Below are 25,739 nucleotides of genomic sequence, written 5' to 3' on the forward strand. Positions count from 1 at the left end.
AAGGTGCATCTTGTCTGACAGAGGTGTCATTGGGCTCAAAAACAAAGTCACTCTGAAGAAAAAACATGGACTCCGGTCCCAAAAGAGGCGATAACCTTGTCAGGAAAGAAGGGCATCCACCGGGAGGAGTGAAACGAGATGTTCTTACAACAACTGATGAGAGAGGTAACCCGGCGGGGAGGAGAGCCGTGCCTGCGCTGCCGCAGCCCGCCCAGCAACAGGTCGCGTCCGCAGCGCTCCCACCGCGCCGCAGCCGGCCCGACCCTGCGGGCCGCCCCCACGGCGCCCAGCGGGGCGAAGCGCCTCACGCTCCTCCTCTTCCTCCCCCTCTCCCTCCTCCGGCTCCGGCCCGCCGGGGTGGTCCAGCAGCCCGGCCCGGGGCAGAGCCCGCCCTCCGTGATCCATGCGCGGACGGCACCGCCGCTGCGCTCTGAGGCGGAGCGGGCCGAGCCGGGACCGGAGCCTCCGTCTCCCCGACCCCGCTCCGCCGGTGAGTGCCGGGTGCGGTGTGCGCGGGGAGGGGCGGCAGGTGGGGCGGGGCTCCTCCCGCTGCGGGCGGCACAAGTGCTGTCCTTCCCGGAGAGAAAGTGCGGCGGCGGAGGCGGTGGCGGTGGGGGAGAGGTCCTTCCTCGGGAACCGGGTGAGGGGAGCGACCGTCGAGAGAGCCGGGAGGAGGGCTCGGTTTGGGTGCCGGGAGAAGCCAGCGGTGGGGACGGCTCCGGCTGCGGGAAAGGAAGGGGCTGCGGCACGGCGGCGTGCGGGGAACCTGGGCGGATCCGCCCGCGGAGGAGAGCAGGGCGGCGGAGATGGGGAGAGAGGAGCGAAGAGCTCCGGGGATGTCCGGCCGCGGGGTGGGGGGGCCGAGGCCCTCCGCATCGCTTCGTCGCGGGGAGAAAACCCCCCGCCTCGGCGCTGCGGCGGAATGGTGGCTGCGGGCAAGGAGGGCGGCTCGCCCCTTCCCGCCGTGGGAGCGCGCTGCGGCGAACGCCGCACCTGGGGCGGCTCGGCCTCTCCGCGGCGGGGGGAGCGCGGCGGCTCCGCGGGGGGCGGCTGCGGCCACGGGCATCGCTTATGGCCATCCGAGCGCCGTGCGGGGGGAAGCGGCCGGAGAAACTACCGAGCGGTCCGCAGAAACCTTCCGGCGGAGGCAGAGCTGAGGCGCCCGCGCTGCTGTGCGGATCGAGGACTCGGCGGCGTGGCAGGGGGCAGAGCCTCGCCGGCGCAAGTAATTGGGAAGATGAGAGAAACTTAATCCGAGCTCCGACGGAGCGCAGTCCGGGTCTGCTTTTGGGGCTGCGCTCAGCCTTCGCTCGTTCCCGTTTGCCGAAAAGCTGTCTAATTATGGGATGGCTTTGTGGTGTCCTATGTGATGCTGAGGAGTGCTATCCCAAGGAAAGGCTTTATGAGCACCGGGGTAAATGCATCACTTAACCTCATGTTAGGTATTTGGTTTTGGATCATTTAGTGAAAACATAAACTTTTAGGCTAAAAGTCAGAGCCGTGGATCTTCTGGGGAAGATATCTCACTTGGAGTTTATTTGCGTGCATATGTTAGTAAACTGCTGTGACTCCTATAGCAGCAAACAGTGCGGGGTTGGCTGGTTGGAGAGTGGGTTTTGTTGGTTCTGTTTGTTTGTTTGCGGAGTGGGGGAGTGTTGTGTATATTTGTGTACTTCATACACAACTAGCTAGCAGCTCAAAGCTAACCTGGGTTCCACATACCCATGTTCCTGACTTGAGTGCTTCGCATTGAGCACCAACAAGCACAGCAGGTGCCTCCTGCAGCTCCCTGGGGATGGGGGGGGGGGGGATTTTGTTTGTGTTGGTGCCATCAGGCAGTTCTGCAGTCCCTGGTGCTTACTGGACTTGTTTGCTTTCTACTCCTATGGCAACAGGTTGTAATCCTTGGTAGCTTGAGAGAGATTGTGTCAGAAAACTGTACCTTTCTGACTTGATGGTGTCTAACTTAGCTGGCTGTACTGTATCTCATTTGCAGTTTTGTTTTAATGCACATCCGGGAGTTGAAGGCCAGCTGTAGCTACCTGTGTTGTGGCTGTCATAATTAATTTCAGTCTTCCGCCGGTTGCTTTCGCTCAAACCTTGAAGGGTATTAAGGACTCGGGTTTTCAAATGACTAATTAAAAAACATAACAAATGCAGCCAGCTTTTCAGGGTGGGCTTCCTGCGGACAGCTGCTTCTTCCCCTGTTCCGACCTGGTTTGCTGCCAAGAGGCTCCCACATTGAGCTTGAGCGATGTAGCCTCTGGTTGATTGAATTTCAGTTCACAGGGTTAATCATAGCCACATGACTGCACTGCAGAGTTGTATGTGCATGGATTGCAATGTTAAATGGGAGGCCGGTCCTGTAGTAACAAAGAGTGGGACATCGTGATGCTTCTGAGGAGGATATTGCAATGCTTCTGAGTTCTGCTCATTAGCGTAGGTACCATCATAAAAGCAGTTACTGAACTTCTGCATCTCAATCTGTCTCTTCTTCTTAAACTTGCACTGCAGTTGCTGAAGCATTATTGGTTTTGGAAAGCACTGCAGTTTGTTTGTTTTTTAATACGAAGTGAGATATACCAGAGATGTGATAATATTGCAGCACACATGGTGAAGCAGTGATGATGTTCTCCACACACAAAGTGCTTTAAAAAAAAAAAAAAAAAAAAAAGCCTAAGAATTCAGTTTAGTGACTTATGTGGGATATTTAGGTGACAGCTGCAGAATAAAAAGCAAAAACTCCACTGTTGTAAAGTGGATGCTTGCAAGTCACGCAGAAAATAAAGTTTTAATTGCTACATGTCTTCCATAGTTGACAGATGGTTATTTTTTTAATCAAAACAGTAACAAAATGAACACCTTACTTGATAATTAATGGAAGCACTCCAAAGGTTCACACAGTTGGTTTTTCTCTCCCTGTTTGCTTGAACGTGGCACAAGTTGTGCAAGCAAGCTCATACTGATGCCACACTGCTTTGAAGGAAATGAGATGGCCACGTGCTGCTGCAGTGAGGATTATCATGAATGGTATATATGTCACTTCTGTTCATATACCATGCTTGCAGTTCTCCCAGTTTCATGGATTGATTTTTTTTTTTTTTCGCTTTCAGCACTATTCATCTACCATATTCAGCTACTAATATGCTTCCAGCTCAGGTTGTGGGTTGTTTGTTTTTTGTTTTTTGTTTTTTTTTTTTGTTGTTTTTTTTTTTTTTTTTAAATAGTTACTGAGATGAAGGTAACTACGTGGAGCTTGTTACATCAGAGTTATTTTTAGGTAGGTTGTCAGCTATTGAATGCTCACAGGTAGCCTGAGTTATAGGTTTAATAGTGCTTCTGCAAGTTCCTGCTCACTATTAATGTAGCCTTTATATAGTTTAGAGAAGATTTGGTGTCAGCCTGAAGGAATCACTCAATAAGCCTGTATATACGAAGTTCATTGTGATGGATTTGCCAGTAAGGAGAGGAGAAGGAGCACATTTGGTTGAATGCTGCAGGTTCTTTGATTTGCAAGATGCCTGCCTGCTTTTTCAGAAATACTGAACTTCATAAAGGCTCAGCTGAAACTTATACAGACTTGGAGATTTCTGTAGTGTCTTCGGAGTGGAAAAATGGTTGTACGTCTCTATTTAGCAAGGTATTGTTTGTGTCTGTAGTACAGGTAGTGTCCTTGCAATTTCAGTAGCATCTTTGTTGTGAAACTGCCAGAATTCAGTATCAGCTAGTGGATGAGTTCACACTTCTGCCAGGCATTATTTTTCAACATCAGAAGGATGTTTTGGTAGTGCTTTGTTTTCCCATTTGTACAATTAGATCTAGTTTAAATTGTCCTTAGCCTAAAATTTGGTCTGTTTGGATTGGGGGAAACAAAAAACAGTTGTATGCATCTTCCTCTTCCCCCTTCTCTCTAACATAACAGAGCTCACAACAGAAAACATGTCCTGTCTTCTAGCTCTGCCTTAGCACACCAGTTATGGTCATCTTCCTCTCCAGTGTTATCATTCACGAACGCCCCTAGCATTCCCATGTAGTCTTTTCAGCCTGTTTTTCTGTCCTTTTCTGTAACTTCTGCAGGGGTCAGAGATGGTGTGTGTGTTATCCCCTGACTTGCTGAGCTCTTGGAGTGCATTGAGAAGTCTCCAGAGCACTCAAATTTACTCAGAAAGTGTTCAAACTTTTTAGTAAGAGTTCAGCTTGGTTTATTTTATCGAACTTGCACAACCTTCTCAGATTTATCATTGGGAGAAAATAAAAATCTATTGCACTTAATTGGGGTTTTGTGATATTTTATCCCGTGGAGTTTTTGTGGATCTGATAATAAGCTGCCATCAAACCAAGTTTCATTTTCTGTTGATTTCTGCATTCAGCCATGGTGCGGCAGATGTATTAAAGAAAATTCTGCTGAGAAAAATGTCTTTTCAGCTGAAGAAATCTCAAGAATCTCAGTCTCAAGAAATGATTGAAAGGGGAAATATAATATGTTGGAGCTGGATAATTGATGGAACACCTCTCTTATGGGGACAGGCTGAGAGCTGGGGCTGTTCAGCCTGGAAAAGAGAATGCTCCAGGGAGACCTGAGTGCAATCTTTCAGTACCTGAAGGGGGGCTGTAAGAAAGGACAGACTCTTTAGCAGGGTCTGTCATGGTAGGACAAGGGGAAATGGTTTCAAACTAAAAGAGGTGAGATTTAGGTTGGATATAAGGAAAAAAAAAATTATGCAAAGCACTGGCACAAGTTGCCCAGAGAGGTGGTGGCTGCCCCATTCCTGATGACATTCAAGGTTGGGCTGGATGGGGCTTTGAGCAACCTGATCCAGCTGTAGGTGTCCCTGTTCAGTGCAGGGCAGTTGGACTAGATGGCCTTTAAAGGTCCTTTCCAACTAAACGGTCCTATGATAATTTTTTCTAGCATTATTATTTAACCAAGCATATCTTTCTGATATGGAAATGCCTATTTTTTTAACGTCTGCTAAGATTTTACATTTCAGTGTTGGGCATTATATATAGAGAAACATATAACATTGGCTCTTTGATTATGGCTTGTTAACTCTGATGTTCATGGGATTATAATTGTTTTTCTTGGTTTTCAGTGAGCATTGGGTGGAAAAATAGATTTAAGTTTTCCTTTTTAGCTAGATTGGGTTTCAGGGAAACAAGACTGCCCCTAGTTCTTAGATCAGGTTTTGTATTTCTGTGTTGTTCCATATTTTTCTTGATGCGTATCAGACTTCTGCATACAGGAAGGATCAGTAAACAAGCCTGCCATGTGATTTCCAGTGAGTCAGTGCTGGCTTTCAGATAGGCAACGTGTATTTTACCAGGGACTGTAAAGCATGGGAGAGACGAAGACTTACCTTGCCACCAACTTCAGAAGTGTTTTTGTCTTCAGACCTCTTTTGACGTGGAAGCACCTTGGAAGTTAAGAAGCTGCTGTGGCTTTGGGCTGGCTGCAGCTGTGATTAAAGTGTTGCTTTGCCCACTGCTGTTGTTTTGCACTGGGTGCTCCCCGCTTTGAGGTGGTGGCTGGTTGTGAGCGGTACGTTCCCAGCCATCCCCACTGGTGGCATTCTGGTCAATGGTTGAAGGCTTTCCAGAAGGTTTTCTGCTTGTTTTTCTTTTCTGACAGTTGATGAAAGTGTTGTGGTTTTGTAGACTGACAACATTCTTAGCACTTTATAGGCATCCAGAGTCATCTTAATGCTACTCAACTTCAACACGACATTTTATAAAAATTATTGGCTGATCAGGCTCTGAAGGAGAACGTTGTGAAAGTTTCAGTTAATACAAAGCAATTGAGGACAAACTTATCTTTCAGGAGGACAATAGATTATTTTTTTTTTCCTCCTTAAGTTTTCAATGATAAAAAGTTATTGTAATGTCAAAACAAGTGGAAGCTTAAATTCTTTCTTGAGATGAGTCTTCGGCTTTAGCTATGAAATGGGTGTCATGAAGTGCCATCTGCAAGGTTGTCTGTGGGGAGGGAAGTGGGAGTCCTATAAACTAAAAAGTTACAGATTAAAGAAACTGCAAGATATAACTAGTAGTTGTCATCCTCTATAGTAACTAGAGGTAAAGACTGAATGCAAACTACTGTGATGTGACATACTGTGTTTACTTAGAACTGCAGTTTGTCTGTTCTACCTTTAATTTTGCATATTTTCTCTGGAGCTGTCCCAATGCTCTGCTTTGTTTTTGAAAACTCATTGACCTGGAACTGTGCGTAATTGTTTTTATCCCTCTTTCAAGTACAGCATGTGTAGCAGACCATTTTATTCACAGACTTCAGTTCTTTTTTTTCCTCCGTCCTTCCAAGCTTGCTTTTACAAGTGATGATAAGTTCAGTGTCTGCAGAAAATTGCAGGTATCTCACAATTTCTGCTTGCATGCCAATACTTTAATGAGCTCAGAGTTTTTCTTTCTTTGTTTTACTAGAGATGGTGCGCTGAGTCACTTCCGTGAGAGGCTCCTATAGCACTCCAGAACAAGAAGACGTTAAAGAATAAAGGTGTGAGGGCACCAGTGCTTTGCTGTTGAGAAATCTAGCTCCCAAGTGAATGTACTGAAGATTTCTGGAGTTGGTGGGGCAACTACTTCTACCTCAAATTTTATGAATACTGCTAGCCATGGCTGTGGAACTCTGTCTGCTGCTGCTGTTGTTTTGTGGGAGTACTATTTCAGAGGTTCAGCCTATATACAAGCCGCCTCCTGGGACTTTGGATTTTGGATTTGTACCTGCCAAGACATACGATACAGGTGCATACCATGAACCTGGGCCAATAGGAATTTTGTTTAAAGTAGTCCATGCTTTCCTGTATCTAGTGCAGCCCAATCCTTTTCCTCAAGGTAAGCAAACTGGTGTTTGTTTTTCATGTTAAGATTCATTACTGATTCATTCACATTATTGTAGATACCAAGACAGTAATTTGGAAGTAAATGCTAGTAGGGCCTTTATTAGTAGCATGCAGCGTGGCCTGGGAATGTGCACAGTACCATGTCAGATAACATTTTTCTGTTCTGCATAGTTGGGTGTTATTAATGAAAGTGAAATGTTAATGAAATTTCACAGCACTTTTCTTAGATATCTCAAAGCTGTCATTGATACATTCGAGGCTGTTTTTTCGTATGTGCACTCAGAAATGTGGGATTAGGAGTAAAGCATGATTTACAGGAGTAAAGCATGATTTGCTTTGTATTTAATATTAAATCCATAAAAGACAGCTCGTTAAGATTTGCATATTATGATAAACGTTTTTTTTTAAATGCAGCTTTATGAGATGCACTCTCAGAAGGATCATAGAAACGTAGCAACCAGAAATAAACTCCTTTTGTTTCCATATCTTCATCCAGTCAACTCTCATATAAATCCATTTCCATTATACAAGTGTGCAACTTTGTGTTCCTTTGTGATCTAGAGTTAAGAATGAAACTGCATCTTTTTTTTTTCCATTCCTTTTCTACTGAGTTCTTCTAAAGGAGAAGCTGAGACATGAAAAAGTGTGTGCTTAATGAAACTACATTGCTTGAAATGTGCTTTTGGGATCTGTGTGTTTGTGGGGTTTGTACTTGTAACTTGGAACTTTTCAACATGCTTTTTGATTCATTTAGGTGTCCAAAGAAAATGCTAATGTTTGTATAATATTGATATTTTAAATTATACCAAGATGAAGTTTTAATGACCTAAAAACAGCTTTGGTTTGCTACTGATTAATTTTTGGCATTTTAGCTGTGGCTATGTATAAAAGAAGATTATATTATTTTGTAGTATATATTTCAATTACGTTAAATCCTTTCCTAATTTAACATCTTAAGTTCTTTGGTTACAAGCCAGTATAATACCTACCAATGATTATTTGCTTGTATTTTTGCCATTTCTTCAATAGCTATAGAAGGATGAAGTCAAATGAATTAATTGTATATAAATAATTCAGACAAGCGCCTGGAGATCATGAGGTTAACCTGGGGAGCAGAGGTCTGACCTGCTCCCTGCATTATCTGTCTTCCAGCAGGTTTTACTCCAGGTGTACTGAGGGCCATTGCATGAAGCTGACAGGAATGTCACTTTTTTGAAGGAACGCTTTCCAGATGCCTCTGCTTTTGTGGCCTCTTTCCTGCCATGAAATGTGCAGATGAACTATTTTACTCTCATGAGATGTGTTATGCTGAGTTGTCTGCATTCAGCGCTCAGAAAAAGACCTTAGTTCGTTCAAGCAGAGGCCGGCTTGAATATTTTACTCTTTTGATTATGGAAACTTGAATTCAGTCAGATGTTTACTGTGCCTTTGTAGTAACAGGAATATGGTCTATAGCCTTGTATGTCAAATTTAATATTATGTGACCAAAACATACAAATGATTGAGTATAGAGTTCACTGTCAAGTCACATGGAACTGTTCATGTTAAGTTCTACGTCAAGTGTGTGGATTCTTGTGAAATTCAGCATTAAAGAGAAAGGAACCATCTAAAAGTAAATCACTTTTGCTTACCTCGTAAGTTTTGCACATGTCACTCATCTCATTCCCTCCCAGCAGATGTTTCCAACCAAACCAGATGTTTGGCTTTCAGTGCTTTCATTAGGTGAAGTCCTTTCCCCTATGCCCCGCGTACCTCCCTGCAAAACACAGATTTGACGGATCATGTCAGTTTGAGTCATACCATTTAATTGGTTAATCCTCTTAATCTCTTTTGCCATATGCTGTTCTATTTTCACATTCAGTGTATTAATAGTGTAGTTAAATATTTGAAATGATGTTTTTTTTTAAACTGCCAACTTGAAATAGGATTAATTCTGATTCAGAGATGAAAATAAATGTAATCACAAGTGTGCACAGAAAGCTGTTTCGGTGTGTCTGACTCAAAACATCATCACTGCTGTTGGTCTGGAGCCCCAGCAGAGTTTGTTCCAGGCTGATGCCCCAGAGTAGTGCACATAACCATAACACAGGGTAGAAATGTGGCTCACAGGCAGAGCTCTGTATCAATCACTTATAACTTTGATCTTAGAAGCCTTATTTTATTTTTTTTTCCTCTAGTACTTAGAAGTACTTAATGTTTGCTTTTCCAATCTACAGTTATGCTTACTGGGAGGAAAAAGAAGGAAAAAAAAAAAAAATGAAAAGTGACAGGATTGCCTAACTGCATGTAGATAGATATTCCTGCCTTTGCAAGTCATTTGTATGCTTGCAGAGTAGTGCTCTGATGTTACAATTCTGTACACCTTGAGTCCCAATAAAGCCTTTAGGAAGGAAGCTAGCATGAGCTTCCTAGCTTGTGATAAAGCAAAAGATGAAGTCCTTGGGAAAAGTTGTTCTTAAGTTTTTCAATTGCATGCAAATTTATTTAAATGTTCTTATTAGTTACTTTAAAGCTGAAAGTGATTATTTAAAAAGAAAATCAGCCACGAGCTATTCTGTAAGTTTGTTTTTGGTTTTGTTTTTACTTCCTTTTTAGTTAAATCTGAGAAATTGTTTGATAAACAGCTTCAGACTAAGTACGTTGCTAATGCCATAAGGTTTGTGGGCATGCAGCTGAATCTAAGTTCAGATTTAATAGGTAAGTTATTAATGGGATTAAATGCAGTTGTTGAGTAAAGCACACTGACAGAACCTGAGCAAGGAACTGTTACCCTTTAGGTTTGCTTAAATTGCTGAGTCTTTAAGAACAGTGCTGTACCGATTGGATATCTGATTGCAGTGCTTCAGTGAGTGTGAACAGATCCTGCTTCCAGCTTCATCTGTCAAATACTTTTGCCCTTACTAGGTAATGAACTGTTGCAATGGGAGTGATTCTCTCTGGAGCATACCTGCCCCTGCGTGGAGTTAATGACATACTGGGGTGGAAAAATCTGCTTGGTCACTGGCTTGCTGCATGATGCTCAGTTGGTCTCTTCAGTCGTGCAGTGCCTTGATTTGTCTGTTTGTAACATGAAGAGGATGGTGCTGCTGCTGCTGTTGAGACTCTGTAGGCTTGATATTCCTTACCGTTAACATCTTATTAGTTTACAATAAACAGATGATAACAGAAAAATTATAGGTTGCCTCCAGCTCTCAACTAAGAGGACATCTACCAACAAACAAATTGCAGGTTTTTGTCTTGCTTAGAATTTGTTGCAAACTGAAGCTTGGCATGTTAATAAAGTGAAGTCAGTTTGCAGATGTGATGTGGTATGCATCACCTGTTGTGCTGGGGACCTTCAGATATGAGCTTAGTGTAAAGGGGCACGGTCAATGTGAACCCTGGCTGTGTGGCTGTCTTAGTGTGGCTTTGTTCCCATGGAAACTAGATGTTAGTTGCAGTAAGACGATTTTAATCTGAAATTCCACTTGCCAGCAGGATCTGCACAACAAATCTTCAGTTTCACAGCTTGTGTCTTGTAACTAATATGCAAAGAGTTCACAAAAGAACTAAGCTGAAGTTCCTTTTATTTTTAGATAAAATAAGACAAATTTTGAAGGCACGTTCCCCTTTTTTTTGCTGTACCTGAGCATATCACTAGACAGTTATGCTGCATACTTTTAATTACAACTGCTTTGTAAATGCTTCTACTTCTGGATTGCACCATTTCTGCTGAAGCAGAAATGAAACTTTAATGCAAGTGTGAATGTAGGTCCTTGCTAGGCAAAGCATGGTGTGAAGAGATAAATGTATATTCCTTATAGGAAAGAACAGTAAGCAGTTTCGTAGACCTGCACTGCACCTCTAAGTTCTGTTTGCAGAGTCTCGTATTTTGAGTAGTTTCAGCATCTTTCAAAGCTGCTGCAAATCATGGAGTTTAGCTAGTTTGTTTTTTGTCCTCTGTTCCTGAAATTATTGTCTCACATGAGTGTATTCAGCAATTGTAACATTTTATACGTTAACATTAAAATATCACATTTTTTATGTGAATATAGGCAGTATTCCTAGCTAGTACAGCTGCAGTGGAAAAGTGTACCTCCTTTTCTGGATACCGTTGTGTATCCAGCAAAATCCTGATACTGTGTGATATGTGTTTGTTTTTTTTAATACATTATGTGTGTTGGACGAGAAGGAACTGTGTGCACACTGCTTCTGACTTAGGTTCAGGTGCTGTAGTTCAGCAATATAAGGCAGCACTCAGTTTTCCAAAGTGATTACGAACTTCTATAAAAACTTACACTGAAATATCCCTTTCCAATTGTATGAACTCTCAGTATCACTTCTGGAATGGAACTGCACTGATGTGATACACTGCCTTTTTGTGCTAGTTTTTAACACCTACTCCTTGTGCCATGTGGGTTGATTTCTTTCTTATAGCTTGCCTCCTGGAGTTGGTTTGGGGGCACAGATGCAATTGCTAGTGCAGGAACTGAGAGGAAGGGAGGGTTCTCTGAGAATAAGATCTGCCTCTTAGTGAGGTAGCTGTTAGATTGGCCAAGCTGTGTTGTGAAATGACCATTTCATTGAGTTGTGGAGTCACTGCCTTCACTGCAACCGTATAGTGTGGTTTGTCTTTTTTCAGTACTGTGGCCTCAGCTGAGACATGAATTTCAGGTAATAGAGTGTTGATCAAAAATGGCAGATTTCATTGATAGGTGTTATGTATTGTAAACAGTGCTGGTATGATGTGGGTAGAACTGGAATAAGAGGGGGAAATTACAGAGCTTCTTTGTGTGATCGTATGGGGTATACGCTGAAAGAAATACCTTGTGTCTAAGGTTAGAAATACTGTGAAATATTGAGCAGCAGGAAGATAACAGGATAAATTAGCATCTTCTTTTCTCTGCCCACTCACATACACTTAAGGAAATAGCATTTAAAAGATCATTGCTAGTTTCATGCTGGGAAGTTAAGAGGTACTCTGCTTGATAGCATACATATGTAAACAAGGAACACAGAAATAGTTTCTGACAAAGACTTGAAGTCTGCTACTTGTAGTAGGCACCAGAAGCATAATTCTTTTTTTTTCCCAAACTATTTCAAACTATAGACTATCCAGCAAATTGCTTGTCAAAATGATTTTTTGTGGATAGACAGAGCTTTTTGGGGGGCAGGCTTATACAGATTATCTACTGGAAGCCACCACAGGAGGGGAAAAAAAGAAGGTTGCACTTCTCTAATGTCATGCTGCCTATTTCATTTGGATTATGTAAACAAGGAGTCCCTTATGGAGACAAGCATTATGCAATATATATGTAAGTCAGTTGTAACCAGTGTGGCATATATGATAATCTGAAAATCTAGTGCTGTACATGTATCTGGAATCTTCTCTCTGCAGTATCCTGAATGCTCATTGTGATCTGCTTTAACACTGCCTGCTGGCTTTGCCTAGGAGAAAAACACACTTCAACAGCAGTTGAAAAATGACAATCCAGCATTGCAACCTCAATAATATTAAGGCAAAAAAAAACAGCTTCCAGATAAGACAGCTAAGTCCTCTCTGTCTGTTGGGAACAGTGGCTGGTGTGTGGTTTGGGTGTTTTCTGTGGGAGCTGACTTGGGAAAGCTGTTGTAATCTGGGGAAATATCAGAGCAGGGATTGAAACTGTCCTGACCATGCAGCATTCATGGGAGACATCAGGTACGACCAAAGAGCTGGTCAGTGGTGTTCCCTGCATTGGTGCATGGGGCTGAGACCTGAGTGCATCAAACCCAGAGGTTCTGGCTGCAAGGATGGGAGGAGTGAGAAGTATAGGACAGGATTATCTTAGTGAGTAGCCTTGTTTATTGTTGTGGGTAAAAAAAAATTGACTATTAAACCATCTCCTAAAAATGTAAGTATTTGGTTGATTATTGCTCCTGTGTGTAGTGTGTGTGAGTAACGTAATTTTGGATGTGGCATAGTGTCCATGTACCAGCAATTACACTGAAATGCTGAATTAAACTCCTGAAATTCTGTGTGCATTCATTTCACATGGTATCTCTAAAGGATTGGCTATTCCACATAGTATTTCATGAGAAAGAGAAAAGCAGGTTTAAGCATTATTTCGTCTGCGTTTTGCCTTTCAAATACCAGTGCACAATCACAGTCTTAGAACACACTATGTGAATATAGTGGTAGTTTGTATCCCTCTCTCTGGTAACAAAATTGTAGTCAGGACATCTGAAACGTTGAGAGTCTTGTGTGGTGAGAAGTGTGTTGGAATAGGTTTTGGGTCACTGCATTCTCTGGTTGTGTATCACAAGTGGATTTTTAGGCCACCAGCAAAGGCTCCCTGTTTTTCCCAGCTTGACAATGGGACCAATTCTGGTTTCTCTTTTCCCCTCAGTTTTATTTTTACATGCTTATCTCTCTATGTAGTATTGGACCTCGTTTTCTCTTGTAACTTCTAGTTCATGAAATGTTTGTGGAGAGAGAGAGTGAAAGTCTCTTAAAGTCGAATAATAAAATCACAGAACTGTTAAATTGGAAAAGACCACTGAGATCATCTAGTCAAACTGTCAACCACTTGCCACCATACCACTGATCTACATCGCTCCGTGCTGCATCTCCACATTTCTTGAACACCTCCAGGGATGGTGACTCCACTGCCTCCCTGGGCAGCCTGTGCCAATGCATCACCACTCTAAAAGAATAATTTTTTCCTAATATCCAACCTAAACCTCATTTGGTGCAGTGTTAGGCCATTACTTCTCATTCTGTCACTGCTTTCCTGGGAAAAGAGAATAACGTGAAGCAAGTTAGAAGGAAAGTCAGCTGCCACAGATAATGTAGCTTGAATTTATCAGTATATACATCTTAGTGTAAGCTTACCAGTCTGCACTGTGCAGATATATTTTCTGCTTGTCTGAAAAGAGTAAATTATTACCCGAATTGCATTTTAATGGAGTCGAGAGCTTTATGTTCTCTGAAAATGCACTAATTATTTTGTTTTTGTGAACTGTAAACAACTGTTACGGTGGTGAATATTTTTACTGATAGTAAGTACTGTTTGGGATGTGTAGCTCAGCTGAAAGCTGCCATACAGAACAAATGGAAAGAAGAGGCCTTCCTTCAGCGTAGCAGCCTTTCCTTTGTCTTTGATTTTTGAGTGAAGGTGTGATCTGTATAGGATTTTGATCCAATGTGTGTGCCATAGTAAGCAAATGTGGAAGATTTTGACCTTTGCAGAAATGAGAAAACATAGGGAAGGAATTCTGAGAAACCACAGTAAAGCTGCCAGAAAGCCACTTCTTGAGGTGATTAAAAAGTGGTACCAGCAGGGCTCCCGTGCATCACTACCAATCACATACATTCATGTTTTCAGCGACTCACTATAGCAATATAGAGATGGGATTTTCTGTGCTTTTCTCAGTTTATGGGAGCTTCTGAGGACAGAAGTGAAGAGCAGGAAAAATGCTATTGTTCATACAGTGGAAATATGTACAATTCTAATAAAGTCCAGTATGTTACACAACCTGTGAACGATTAATTCCCTGCAGTGTACTCAAACAGACAAGCATGCACAGTGTACCAAGTTAAGTCTTTGACTGTAATCTGCTATAAATCCTTACCAGATGGTGGCCTAGAGAGAACTTTAGGTAGCTACTACAAACAAAATAAATGCCTAAAAAGTAGCTGCTGTGGCACAAGCAATGCATTGCAGAATTGCATTTCATTGTCTTCAGAATATGAGATAATTCAGTTTCTGTGTGGATACTTCTTCAAAGCTTTTTACTCGTCTTGGTGTCTTCTTCATGATATATGCAAATATATTGTGAACTCCAAAGATTTTTCTGAAGACTTCTCTCTTCTTTCTCCAAAATTTCAACAAGAACAGAACTTTCTTTGTAGCAAAGAACAGCTAGAAAGTCTCTGCAAAGATTATTTTCAAAGATGAAATCTTTCATTCTGGCTGCACTCAAACAGACAGTACAGTAGCTATAGTACGTAGCACGTAGGCTATTTTTTGTCTTTAAACCTTTTCCTGGTCAAGCTCTTTAATGTTGTCTCTGTATGTTGAGTAAAAGCAGAATGTGCCCAGAAATTAAAGTGTGTAACTATGCTAAAGGAATATTCTTAGTCTGGAGCAGCTGTAAGGTGGGAGTATATTTTATGGAAGACTGCAATTATTGTTGGTCTTCCTTACTAATAGCAACTGACTAATAAAACTTCTGTAGTTTCATCAGTGCTTTGGGGAAGTTAGGGAGCTTTTTTCTGTGCATGAATGGAATTCATAGACTGTTGCTAATCTAATTCACTGCTGTATAGTTTCTTCTGTAAATCTGTGTTATTTTCTGTCAAGGGTGCAAAGGGAACCTGATATTTCAGATCCTGGTTATTGCAGCATGCACATTCAGCAGCTCTTGCTGCACTACAGTTCTGCATCTTCAGCAGTTGCAGCGCACCTGCTCCTACCTGTGCTGATTAAAACTCACTCAGCGTAGTCTACTCCTGTTCATGGCTATTCATGCATCTCTTTGCCTGTAGGATACTGCTGCCTGAACCCTCTCACATCACCCTTCACCTCATCCACTATAAGTTAAGGCTCTTTTCTAGCTGGTCTAGTAGCTTGTCTTTTCACCTACAAATAAAGCAGTATGTGCTTTCCAAGTCTAACAAGATGTAAAATGCACTCACTATGTATTTGCTTTTTGTCTTGGCTGGAGACAGAAACAGTACTCTAGGATAAGCTGGGAATATAGCATGTATGTCTTGCTTTTGATCATGTAATTGAAGAATTCAGCCAGAGAATGTGAATGGGAGATGATCATATTGGTTAGAGGAAACACCATATTGAACAAGGTAACAAGGCAGACTGACATTGCAGACGTGATGGGAAGTTAAAGTAATTAGGCAATTTAGTTTGTATTTGCTGGTTTTAACCTCCATTCAACCATCTACCATAGAATATCAGGTCATAGGGCATCATTTTACATGTCAGCGAGCAGGTGCAATGGCAGGGTTCCTTTTGTGTTTGTTTTTCTATGATTATGGTATTTTGCACTTTATTTCTTTAATGTGCAACATGATTGGGCAGGGAATTTCCTTTTGCTATCTCTAGGGCAAGCAGGTTGTCTTGTATGAGGGCTTTAGAACTGAGGGAATGTCAGTGTTGCTCTCCTCAGCCTCCTCTGCTCTGGGCTGAACAGATCAAGGACTTCATATATTCCTCATGCATCCTGCCCTCTAGACCCTTCCTCATTTTCGTAACCCTACTTTGAGCACTCTGTAGGTTTTCCCTTCTTGTGGTACCCAAAACTGCACTTAGTGCTTGAGGTGAGGCTCTAGCAGTGCAGAGTAGACCTGGGACTAGGGACAGAGCAAGTGTGTGGATCCATGAGGTAGTTAAACAGCAGTAAAGGGAAGCACCCTAGGTTGCCAACTGGAGGAGACTTCTTCAAAGGAAACTGAATCTGACTATAATTAAGGTCAATGGCAAAAGGCTTTCTAACTTTGAGGAAGCAATGAAAGTTCCACTCAGGTCAAAGCAAGTATTCTAAAATGTCAATAAACTGAACTTGCTATAGAACACCCAAAAGATTTTTGTTCTCTGCTAATAAATCTGAAATATTTTATGGTTTTCTTGGACTTGTAAGAGTTAGTTTATAGTCCGAGTCATAATTAGAGAGGAAAAAAACAATCTTGAAGCTATTTTAATTCATTAATTTCACACTAATTGTTGCTGTTTATTCATGACACTAAATGGGGTCAAACTGATCCATATTCAGAAAAACACTGAACTGAGCAGTGTATACATAGTCCATTGACACTGTCTGTTATAGATGAAGGGGAATGGGGAGAAATTCTGTGATACGAGATGGTGTGAAAGCACTTATTATCATGTATATTATCAATTTAATTCTCTCCTGTTGTTCTGAAGATCCCCATTCAGTGCGAGTTGAATGCTTCAGTCATGGTACTTATTGGTTAGCTTGAAGTTTTTTTCAGAATAGAAATTTAGTATGTTACACTATGCATAAAAGGATAAATGAATTTCTGGCATAATTTGATTAGTGCTGGAATTGCACTATAACTGAACTGGCTCAATGGAATTGTTTGAGCGAACATCAAGCATAGCGTTCCCAAAGGTTTTATTCCAACTATATTGCTGTCACCTAGATTTGAAAAGCTTTCGTGGAAGAAGCATTTATAACTAATTTATGTTGGGACTTAAAGCCAGACTGTTTATTTTTAAATCTGCATGATTTTTGCTCTTCCTTTCTGTAGGGTAGTTCCAAGAAGAAAGCCTAGTTATAACCTTATTTTCATTGACTGGAGCTTCTCAGAGATGCTTAATATTTTATCACAAATTGCATTGGTAAATGAACAGTTCATCTGGTTAGTTAGATTTGCCAGGGCAGATGGCATGTTGCATGTGTGATGAGAGCAGGAAGGGGACAGTGCAGAGCAATAATGTAATTAGCTGTGTAAATGAGCCTCATAAGGTAAATCTCTTTAACCCCAGTGAGGAAATGTGTTCTGTGCTAAAGCCTTGGATTACTGGTCCTGTGAAACAATGTGTGCAGCTGGTCAAGCCAAGATTTCAGAAGTAATCTACTTAATTTCAAAATAGAGGGCACCACTCCTTTCCATACCTGCCTAGCACTTTTGTGTTCAAAGTGGGAACGAGACTTGAAAATGATCTGATTGGCTCTGAGGTACTCTATGCATCATGCAGAATAGTATCAGGTGGAGTTGTCTTAGTTCAGTTGAAAATACAAATGCATTTCAGTGCTAGATTTGAAATGTACTAGCTGGGAAAGAATGGCTCTTCGTAAAAGCAAATCTAAATCACAGGGGTTAGGACTTAAATGTAGACTGAGGTGTTTCTTCACTGTGCAGTAATGAGCAGTGTATGTGAAAAGTATACAAGGGAGCACAGGATGCTCTCCCATTTAATCTCTGAGTGCTATTGTGCATAAAACTTGAGTTCCTGCAAAACCACTGAGGCATGTTTGTGCCTACAGATGTGTGGACGAGTTACTGAAGGTAATTTTACATTTGGATTTGGCCAATATTAATTTTTATGGGAATATATATAGCTTCCAAGTACAATTTGAAAGCATAAAGTCACAGAATCATTAAGGCTGGAAAAGACCACTAAGATCACCTAGTCCAACCACGGCCCCAGTGTCCCTCAGTGCCACATCTATACATTTCTTGAACACCTCCAGGGACAGTGACTCCACCACTCCCCGGGCAGCCTGTGCCAATGCCTCATCACTCTTTCTGTGAAGAGTTTTTTCCCAATACCTAACCCAAACTTCCCCTGGTGCAATTTAAGGCCATTACCTCTCATCCTATCATTGTTACCTGGGAGAAGAGGCCGACTCCCACCTCAACACAATCGCCTTCCAGGTCATTGTAGAGGCCAATAAATTCTCCACTGAGACTCCTCTTCTCCAAATGAATTAACTTATAAAATACCTAACAGTTGATATTGAAGGTAATTGAAATAGTTAATTCTTTGCAAAGAATGATCAATCACGGTGCATTGCCTGTTGAGAAGAACATGCTGAAGCTTCTAAAAAAATCTTTACTAAGTAATATAAGTAGTAAATCCGTATTTAGCAGGGAAAACTCCCATTCTGAAAATTAAGGCAAAAAACAGGCTGTGTAATAGCAGTCATTGTGCTGTGTATGGCATAAAACGCATATTTCTCTTACTATGTTGTATCTAATTTATACAATCCATATGGGAACTTTTTGCAGGTCTTGTTTACTATAAACCTAAAGGGGCTTTAGTTTCTGATGAGAAGGCTTTAGAGCCTCTAAATTTTGAAAACACACCAAAAATCTTGTTTTCTGTATCAGTTTGTCATAGTGTATTCAGGTCCTGTTTTTGACCTGCGAGATATAAATTATGGAAAGGGTATAAATAACAACTGTGAATCAGAAACATTCTGAGCAATTCAGGTGTATCACAGTTAGTCAGGGGAGTTTGGGATTTTTTTATTTTATTTTTTAATATTAGATATTCTGCTTGGAGATGATGAAATTCAGAACTGAGCCCTGAGAAACATGATGTAGCTACCCATGCTCTGAGCCAGGGGTTTGACTGGAAGATCTCCAGAGGTCATAGAATCATAGAATGGCTTAAGCTGAAAGGGACCTTAAAACCCATCTTCAGTGGCTATTCTGCAGTGTATTGTTACACAGTGCTAAATGGGTAAATAAATATGCAAATGAAAGGATTATTGTAGCCCTTCTGCTTGTGAGATCAAGAGAAAATTCATTGCTTTGGATGCTTCATGCACCAAATCTTTCATAAAATTGCTTCTTTGGGAGGGATATAGATTTAAACAAGAGGAAAGACGTTCTGCATTTGCTGCTGAAGAAAATATTGTCTGACACAGCTAGTGTGCATTACATTTTGGGCTTTGACAGTGCTGCCCACTTGGTTGTGCACCACCTTGCTACTGAAACCCCCTGAGGAATTCTTAGAGGGTCATTGGGGATGCTGTGAGCATCTTAGCACAGATTGGTTGGCCCCTGCCAAGCAATGCTTGAACATGTTTATTAGGATTGCAGCTCCTTTCTTTTACCTAGGTGCTTATTTTGCTGATACTTTTGTGTCACCTCTGTTACTGTGGGATTCAGCCTTATCTTCTAGCTTCTGTGTAGTCTTTCAAAAAGGGGGTTGTATGAAATCTTCTATCATCAACTGCTAGCATGCTTCCTGCATTTTAAAATACACTTCCCGTCTGTGAATGATTTGCTGCTTGGCACTCCTGTGATACGTTAACATGAACAGATTTTTACTTTAATTTTTTGATTAGCAGTCTTGGTGGCTACAGTTTCCTTGCAGGGAAAACCTTCCTTGACGCATTGAAAACGGCAGTTGTTGCTCTGTGGTTGTGTTTGATTTTCTGTGAGGAACTTCTCAGGATCTCCTGAACTTGCAGATCAGTTGGGTGCTGGTGACAAGGACAAGGGGAGCTGCCTGCTTGGGGATTTGTTTTTATAAGATTGTGCAGAATTAGAGAAGAGTGAGATCACAGTGCCCTTGAATAGACTGAGCCTAGTCCTGTATGAGCACGGGGTCAGTGTTCCTTCCTAATGTATTTCCTTTTCTTCAGAGACCAGAAGCTCAGTCCGTCATTTTTCCTGGACATCGGAGCAGGGCTTCTTGTGTGCAGCCTGTTAGGGAGCAGAATTAGAGCTCCCAGTGCTTGCAGGCGCAGGGCATCACACTAGTGACCAGCAGCCTTAGGTCCCAGTATAGTTCCCATAGGGTAGTAACACCTCTGTGAGGGCAGGCTGCTGGTGTTTGCAAAAGGAGATCCATTCCTTCAGCTGCTGCGGTTTACTGCAGCAAATAAGTGTGGCAAAGTTGTATTTCTGATGTTAAGTGGCATTGATGTTAAACTCCTACTTCATTTTTTGGATGGTATCTTGTAGAAGTGAGCGAAATGGAGTTGCACTTGCAGTACCATGTGGATTTGTTCTGGCTGTGTTGCATACCCTTGTGTAAGGTCTGTTGGTCCCAAAAACGAGAAAGAATAGAAACTGGAATGAAGTGGGCGAGATAAGGGCCTTCTTCCTTCTGCTCTCCAATCAAGAAGTCATTAACATGTTTGTTTTGCACATTATCTATGTAATTTTGTGTATGTATTTATATGTATCTGTGTATGTGCTTGTCTTAGAAATGAAGCAAAGCTAACACCCAGAACTTTGTCCAAGTAATTGATAAGTTTGTGCTTAACTTTTAATAATGTTGCTAAGCTACAGAAAGGTGACCTCAGAAAAACCTTCATTGCATTTCAGTGGGGTTTAATGGATGTATACCCTGGTTATCTTCCTGTGATCTCATAAAATATACAGTCAATTAAAAATGTTGGTACTAGACAAGTTTATGGAAAGTCTTATGTGCTTGCTGATCCTGTAGATGTCTATTCTTAATTGCATCTTGCCTGCCTAACAGTAGAATTCATACCATCCTCTTTCCTCCATTTTTATAATGTATTTTGTTAAAACTCTGGAATGCTCTTGCTTATTTTCAGATCTCATCAGAAAACTAGCACAGCAGAAGTTTGGAAATACACAAGGCGATTATCAAAAGGTAAATTGTCTGTGTGTATCTGCATAAAATAATGAAAACAGTGACTTTGAAATTCGGTTTTATTTCTAAAACAGTGAGTAGTATTTTAAAGCTATAATGCAAAGATATGGGAATGAAATTTGAGGGCAACAAGTCTGATGGTTTCTTATAAAATTTGAGTCTGAAATGTGTCAAAAATGTCACAAAGAAATTTCATATGCCAGTGTAAAAAACACATAGTTAAAGCTCCATTATAAATTCCAACTGTAATGTGATTGCAGTCCTTATTATGCAGAAGTTGAAGCCCCTCTGTATTGAGAAGTACTGCTTTTATTTAAAAATGCTTTATAGTGAGAGCCATTACTGCTCAGTTCTCATGTTAGTTTCAGCTGTTTTCCTCCAGAAGTTCACTTTATGTGCTGCTTCTGGTGCCTTGGTCAAACTAAGTTTCCATAGTCTACTGATAAAGAATTTTTAGAGTGTGCTAATCGCATTAAGTATACTCGCTGTTCTCTCTTTAAGTTTGTGATTTTTCTGTGACAGTTGAAATTCTTAGGATGTCTGTTAGCAAGAGGAAGTAGAATGGAGCTTGGGTCTGATTTCAGGCTGTTCTTGAGGATGGTGCCCCATCTTTGAAGCAGTGTCACTGCTTGAGCCTTCTTCCTTGTGCAGTGGGAGTCAACCAGGTCCACGCAATGAACAAGTGGTTCCATGTGAGCTTAGTATGGTGTTCTGACAGCTAGATGAGCATGGAGCTAGGCGTACAGGCATTAATCTGTTGTCTTGATTGAGGATGAGCTGAATGACCTTGGGATTTGCAGTGCAAAAACCTTGTGTTTCTATGCCTTTCTGACAGCAAGTTTATCACTCCAGGGGTTTGATACACTCTGCATTAAACTCGAGTGCTTGGATATTGTCCTCCTGCTGCGTCAAGCAGCACTTGCCAATCCTATGGGCTCATCTAGTGGGGCTTTGCCTTAGCAGTGCAACACCTGTCTATGGTGCAGGCACTCCTAGAGAGCAGCGTGAAGTGAGCTTTGTTGGCTGGGCCCTTGGATAAAGTGTTAGAATGTAAGTGGTATACATGAGCTTCAGTGTAGTGATTAGTAACTACTATGTAAGTCAAGAGAAATTTGAGACTAATAGCTGTAATCTGTAGTTAAAGCTTTTGGTAAAATACTGTGTGATTATAGAATGGCAGATACAATATCAGGTGTGCTTAAGAAGATGTAGACCATCTATAGGACCCAATTCTGCCCAGAATATAATCCAAACCTTGATACAATTTTGAGAATAAATCAGGGCAAGTGGAGAGATTTGCAGAAGCCAGAAGTATCAGAGAGATGTAGCCATGAAGAGGTAAGTGTGGCTGTGAATGTGCCTCTGGAGGAGCTCCCAGCAGGAGCAGGGAAATGAGAATGTCCCTGAAGGGTGTGAGTAGGAGACTGGAAACATTGCATTGGGTTTGGCTGCTCAGCCAGAAGGAATGAACTTGAACATGATGGGCTCAGAGTGTTTGTTAGGATGGTCTGGGAAACATACGGGTTTCCAGAGGATAGTGGAACACTTTTTTAAGCTTAGGAAAAGAATTGACAAGGGGTATGATTATTCCTGATAAATAAATATATCTGGAGAAGAAACACCAGGAAGAAAAGGCTCCTATTTGGGAACACAGTGATGTTATCACAGAAGCAGGGGAAGAAGTGGGCCATGTGTGAACCCACATTAAAGGAAGGCTCACTAGTTCACTAGGGAATTGAAAGAAATAGGAAATCTAACTGCTTCTGACATTTATCTTGTTAAATTTCTGCTGCCATTCCTTTATCTCTCTCTCCTTTTTTTTGAAGCTATTTGTAGAATGCGTTAGTGACTCAAGAGGCCCTCCCCAGTTCTGCACTGTGTGTCCCTGTGATCCCAGCTGGACTCTTGCATAGATGCCTCATCATCCCCTGACAGGGACCCTGAGCTGCCAGGATAACCTGACAGCTGAGCACAGTTGCTGTGTGCTCACAGGGACTCAGCTCATCACTGCTGCTGCTGTGACAGAACTGCTCCCAGCAGTTCTGCTGGGAGATGGCTTGCTAAAACCATTCAAAATCATACATGGTACCATATTTATAAGGGAGGTTAGTGGTACCAAATATGATTGCAACTCTTCAAAGCATATTGAAGTTCCACAAAAATGTGTGTAATGCTAAAGAAGAAATTTGACTACAACTTGGAAACATTCCTGATTCACACACAGCAGACTTCAGGTTGAGGGTCTGCTGTTTTACCTTCATAGTTTTTCTCTTCTGCTGACAAGAAAAGGAAAAGCATTATCAGGTGTAAATTTGTCATATGGAGATTAATAGGATAATACAATAAGTCTGTTTTCACTGTGTAAACAAGGGGAAAATTAAGTTCTTCAGAAATTCCTGTCACCGTGTATTTCACTTCCAGTGTTTTCTTGAAATACAGATGAAAAATGAATTAAGAACCTGTTAATACACTTCCCCATTCCTTCTTGAATGCTTTCTTTTTTACTTTTGCATAATTTATAATCTCTCCATAATTAGTTGAAAATGAATTTTCTGTGTAATCTGTTACATTCTCAAAACTGCTACTGAAAATGCTGCACTTATGCCAAAATAAAATTAGCTTTGAGAAGAAAATGTTAGTCAGGAATATCACAGGTCAGTTACAACTGGTGGAATTTTTGAAGGAGTCACTAAACCACAAAGAAACGCAGTCTCTGGCTTTGAGATTTTTGGGAATTAAAAGAAACAGATGCTTGCTACACTGATTTGCACTGCTCGAAGATGGAAATGTTTGTTGGACAGATCTTAGATTCCATTTACTTACAAAGGAAACCAGACATCACCGCTGTGCATTTTATTGTATGTAATTCTCTGTAATTACATAGTTGTGCTTCTATGCATTATTTTACCTCAGTGGCTTTTTGTTATTGTTTCTGTGTTGTTAATTGTTTTGATTGTGGTTAATTATTCATTACTCGATTTGTTTTTGTGCATGCTGCCTGTTACACACACTCTCCATTTGTTTTGACTTCCACAGCCCGAAAATGTTGTCCTGACACTCCAGGTAATGTCTTATCTGGTAGATGTACAGCTTTGACAAGAAACTAACCATGTCGATATGCACTACTCCTATTAAAACATCCATAACTATTTCTTACGTTTTATTTTTAATTAGTTTTTTTCCATCTAACCTATTTTAAAATGTACATCGTAGAGTAATTTCTGAAGTGTTCAGCTAAGTAAAAAAGAAAACAGGAATGTTTTTGTGGGTTCCTGTGTATTTTTTCAGAAAAATATCCATATTCTTCTTCCTAGTATCTAGATTGTGTTCTTCGGAAGGGAGAGCAGGTTTAAACCAGCAGTTAATAGACAATTAAAGGAAAAAAAAAAAACAACACAAAAACTAGATTTCATCCTAGAATTGGTAATTAGGTCAGAAATTTGCAACTCTGCTAATGGTGATGGTTGCTGTATTTGGATCAGTTGGTAATTAGGGATTGCGAGGAAGGATGTCAGTGAAGCTGGAACTGGAGCATGATAGATAGCTTGTGTGAAATTGTAACTTATTTTGCAGGACAATATGCAGCCCCAGTTTCATCTGGGGTTGCCAAGCTGACCTTGTACTGGCAGATCTGTAAAACAGAGGAGGATTCAAAGTACGAGTGAGATAATTATTTCTCCCACAATTGTAGAGAATCTGGGAAGAGAGATTTATTAGTCAGGAGGGACAGCTGGGGTGTGCCACCCCATGCTGCCCAGCTGTCAGACACATAGCTGGCCTGGTTTGGGCCGTGCTGCCCTATGTTTGCAGCAGCTGTCCCTGGGAGCCCTCACAGTGCCTCACAGGCACTGTGCCCCGAGCCAGTGGGGTATTGCATTGCAGGCTTTCCTTCCTTCCTTCCTGGTTTGGAAAGCAGGCTGTTAGCTGCTGATGTTTTGCTGTTTGGCACCAGAATAACTGTCTTTACCTGAGGGAGCCTAAAATCCATGCCGTTACATTTTTCAGTCCCTAAGCAGTTTTTTCATCTGGAGTTTGCAGAAAACTTTGCTGTTGCAATCCATCGTCCCAGAAGGACATCCCTTGGCTGATCCCATAAATCCTTCCATACCTGATTAACAAAGAGAACAACATACCCTCCCACCCCAGTGCAGCATTGATCTAGGCAGCCTTGCTGACATTTATGGAGACCTTTTGGAAACAGATGTGGGCAACATTAGATTTGTGGACCAAAAATTTTAACATGTTCATTTTTAATCTACTTCATTTGCATCACTTTGTATTCATTTCACCTGCACATATTTCTTTCCTAGAATGCATTCCTGCAGCTTACTTCCTAGTGCTCTCATTAAGTAACTGTTAGCTTTTGGTGTCTGCAATGTTACATATATTTTTGTTGCAATGTTGATTACTGACAAAAACACCGGGCCCATAATGTCAGAGATGTAGTAGATGGTTTAGTCTTTAGTTTAATTGTTGTTAATTTGCTCTGTATGATTGCAGTGACTGTGTGATACCTGCTATTACCACTATTTTTGTCTGAATTGCAGGCCATCTACTATGAGATCGGTTTTATAGTCTCCGCAGCCTTGGGATTGCTATTTATTTTGTTACTGCCTCTTGTGGGACTTTGCTTCTGTATGTGTCGTTGCTGTGACAACTGTGGTGGGGAAATGCATCAAAGACAGAAGAAAAATGCTGACTGTCAGAGGAGCTGTTTTGCAACATTTCTTTTTGTTGCTTCTTTAATAATAAGGCAAGTGTAACAGAACAACACAAAGCTTGGTATAGCACTAATTTTGCA

The 25,739-nt window shown here is 41.3% G+C and overlaps 1 protein-coding gene across 8 annotated transcripts in view; it reads left to right on the plus strand.

The window, feature by feature from the left end:
- Positions 1-352: 352 nt before the first annotated feature.
- The window catches only part of PROM1 (prominin 1), a 59,307-nt gene continuing 33,920 nt past the window's right edge, over positions 353-25,739 (plus strand). For 2 of the 8 annotated variants that reach the window (XM_085223438.1, XM_085223439.1), the window contains exons 1-4: positions 355-490; positions 6,436-6,846; positions 20,880-20,938; positions 25,486-25,691. In XM_085223438.1, the coding sequence (XP_085079564.1) occupies positions 6,627-6,846; positions 20,880-20,938; positions 25,486-25,691 (485 nt within the window). In that variant the 5' untranslated portion in view covers positions 355-490; positions 6,436-6,626. The other 6 variants (XM_085223442.1, XM_085223434.1, XM_085223437.1 and 3 more) reach the window with 6 other exon arrangements.

This window comes from Meleagris gallopavo, chromosome 4 (assembly GCF_905368555.1).
Source record: "Meleagris gallopavo chromosome 4, MGAL_WU_HG_1.1, whole genome shotgun sequence".
NCBI classification, from domain to species: domain Eukaryota; kingdom Metazoa; phylum Chordata; class Aves; order Galliformes; family Phasianidae; genus Meleagris; species Meleagris gallopavo.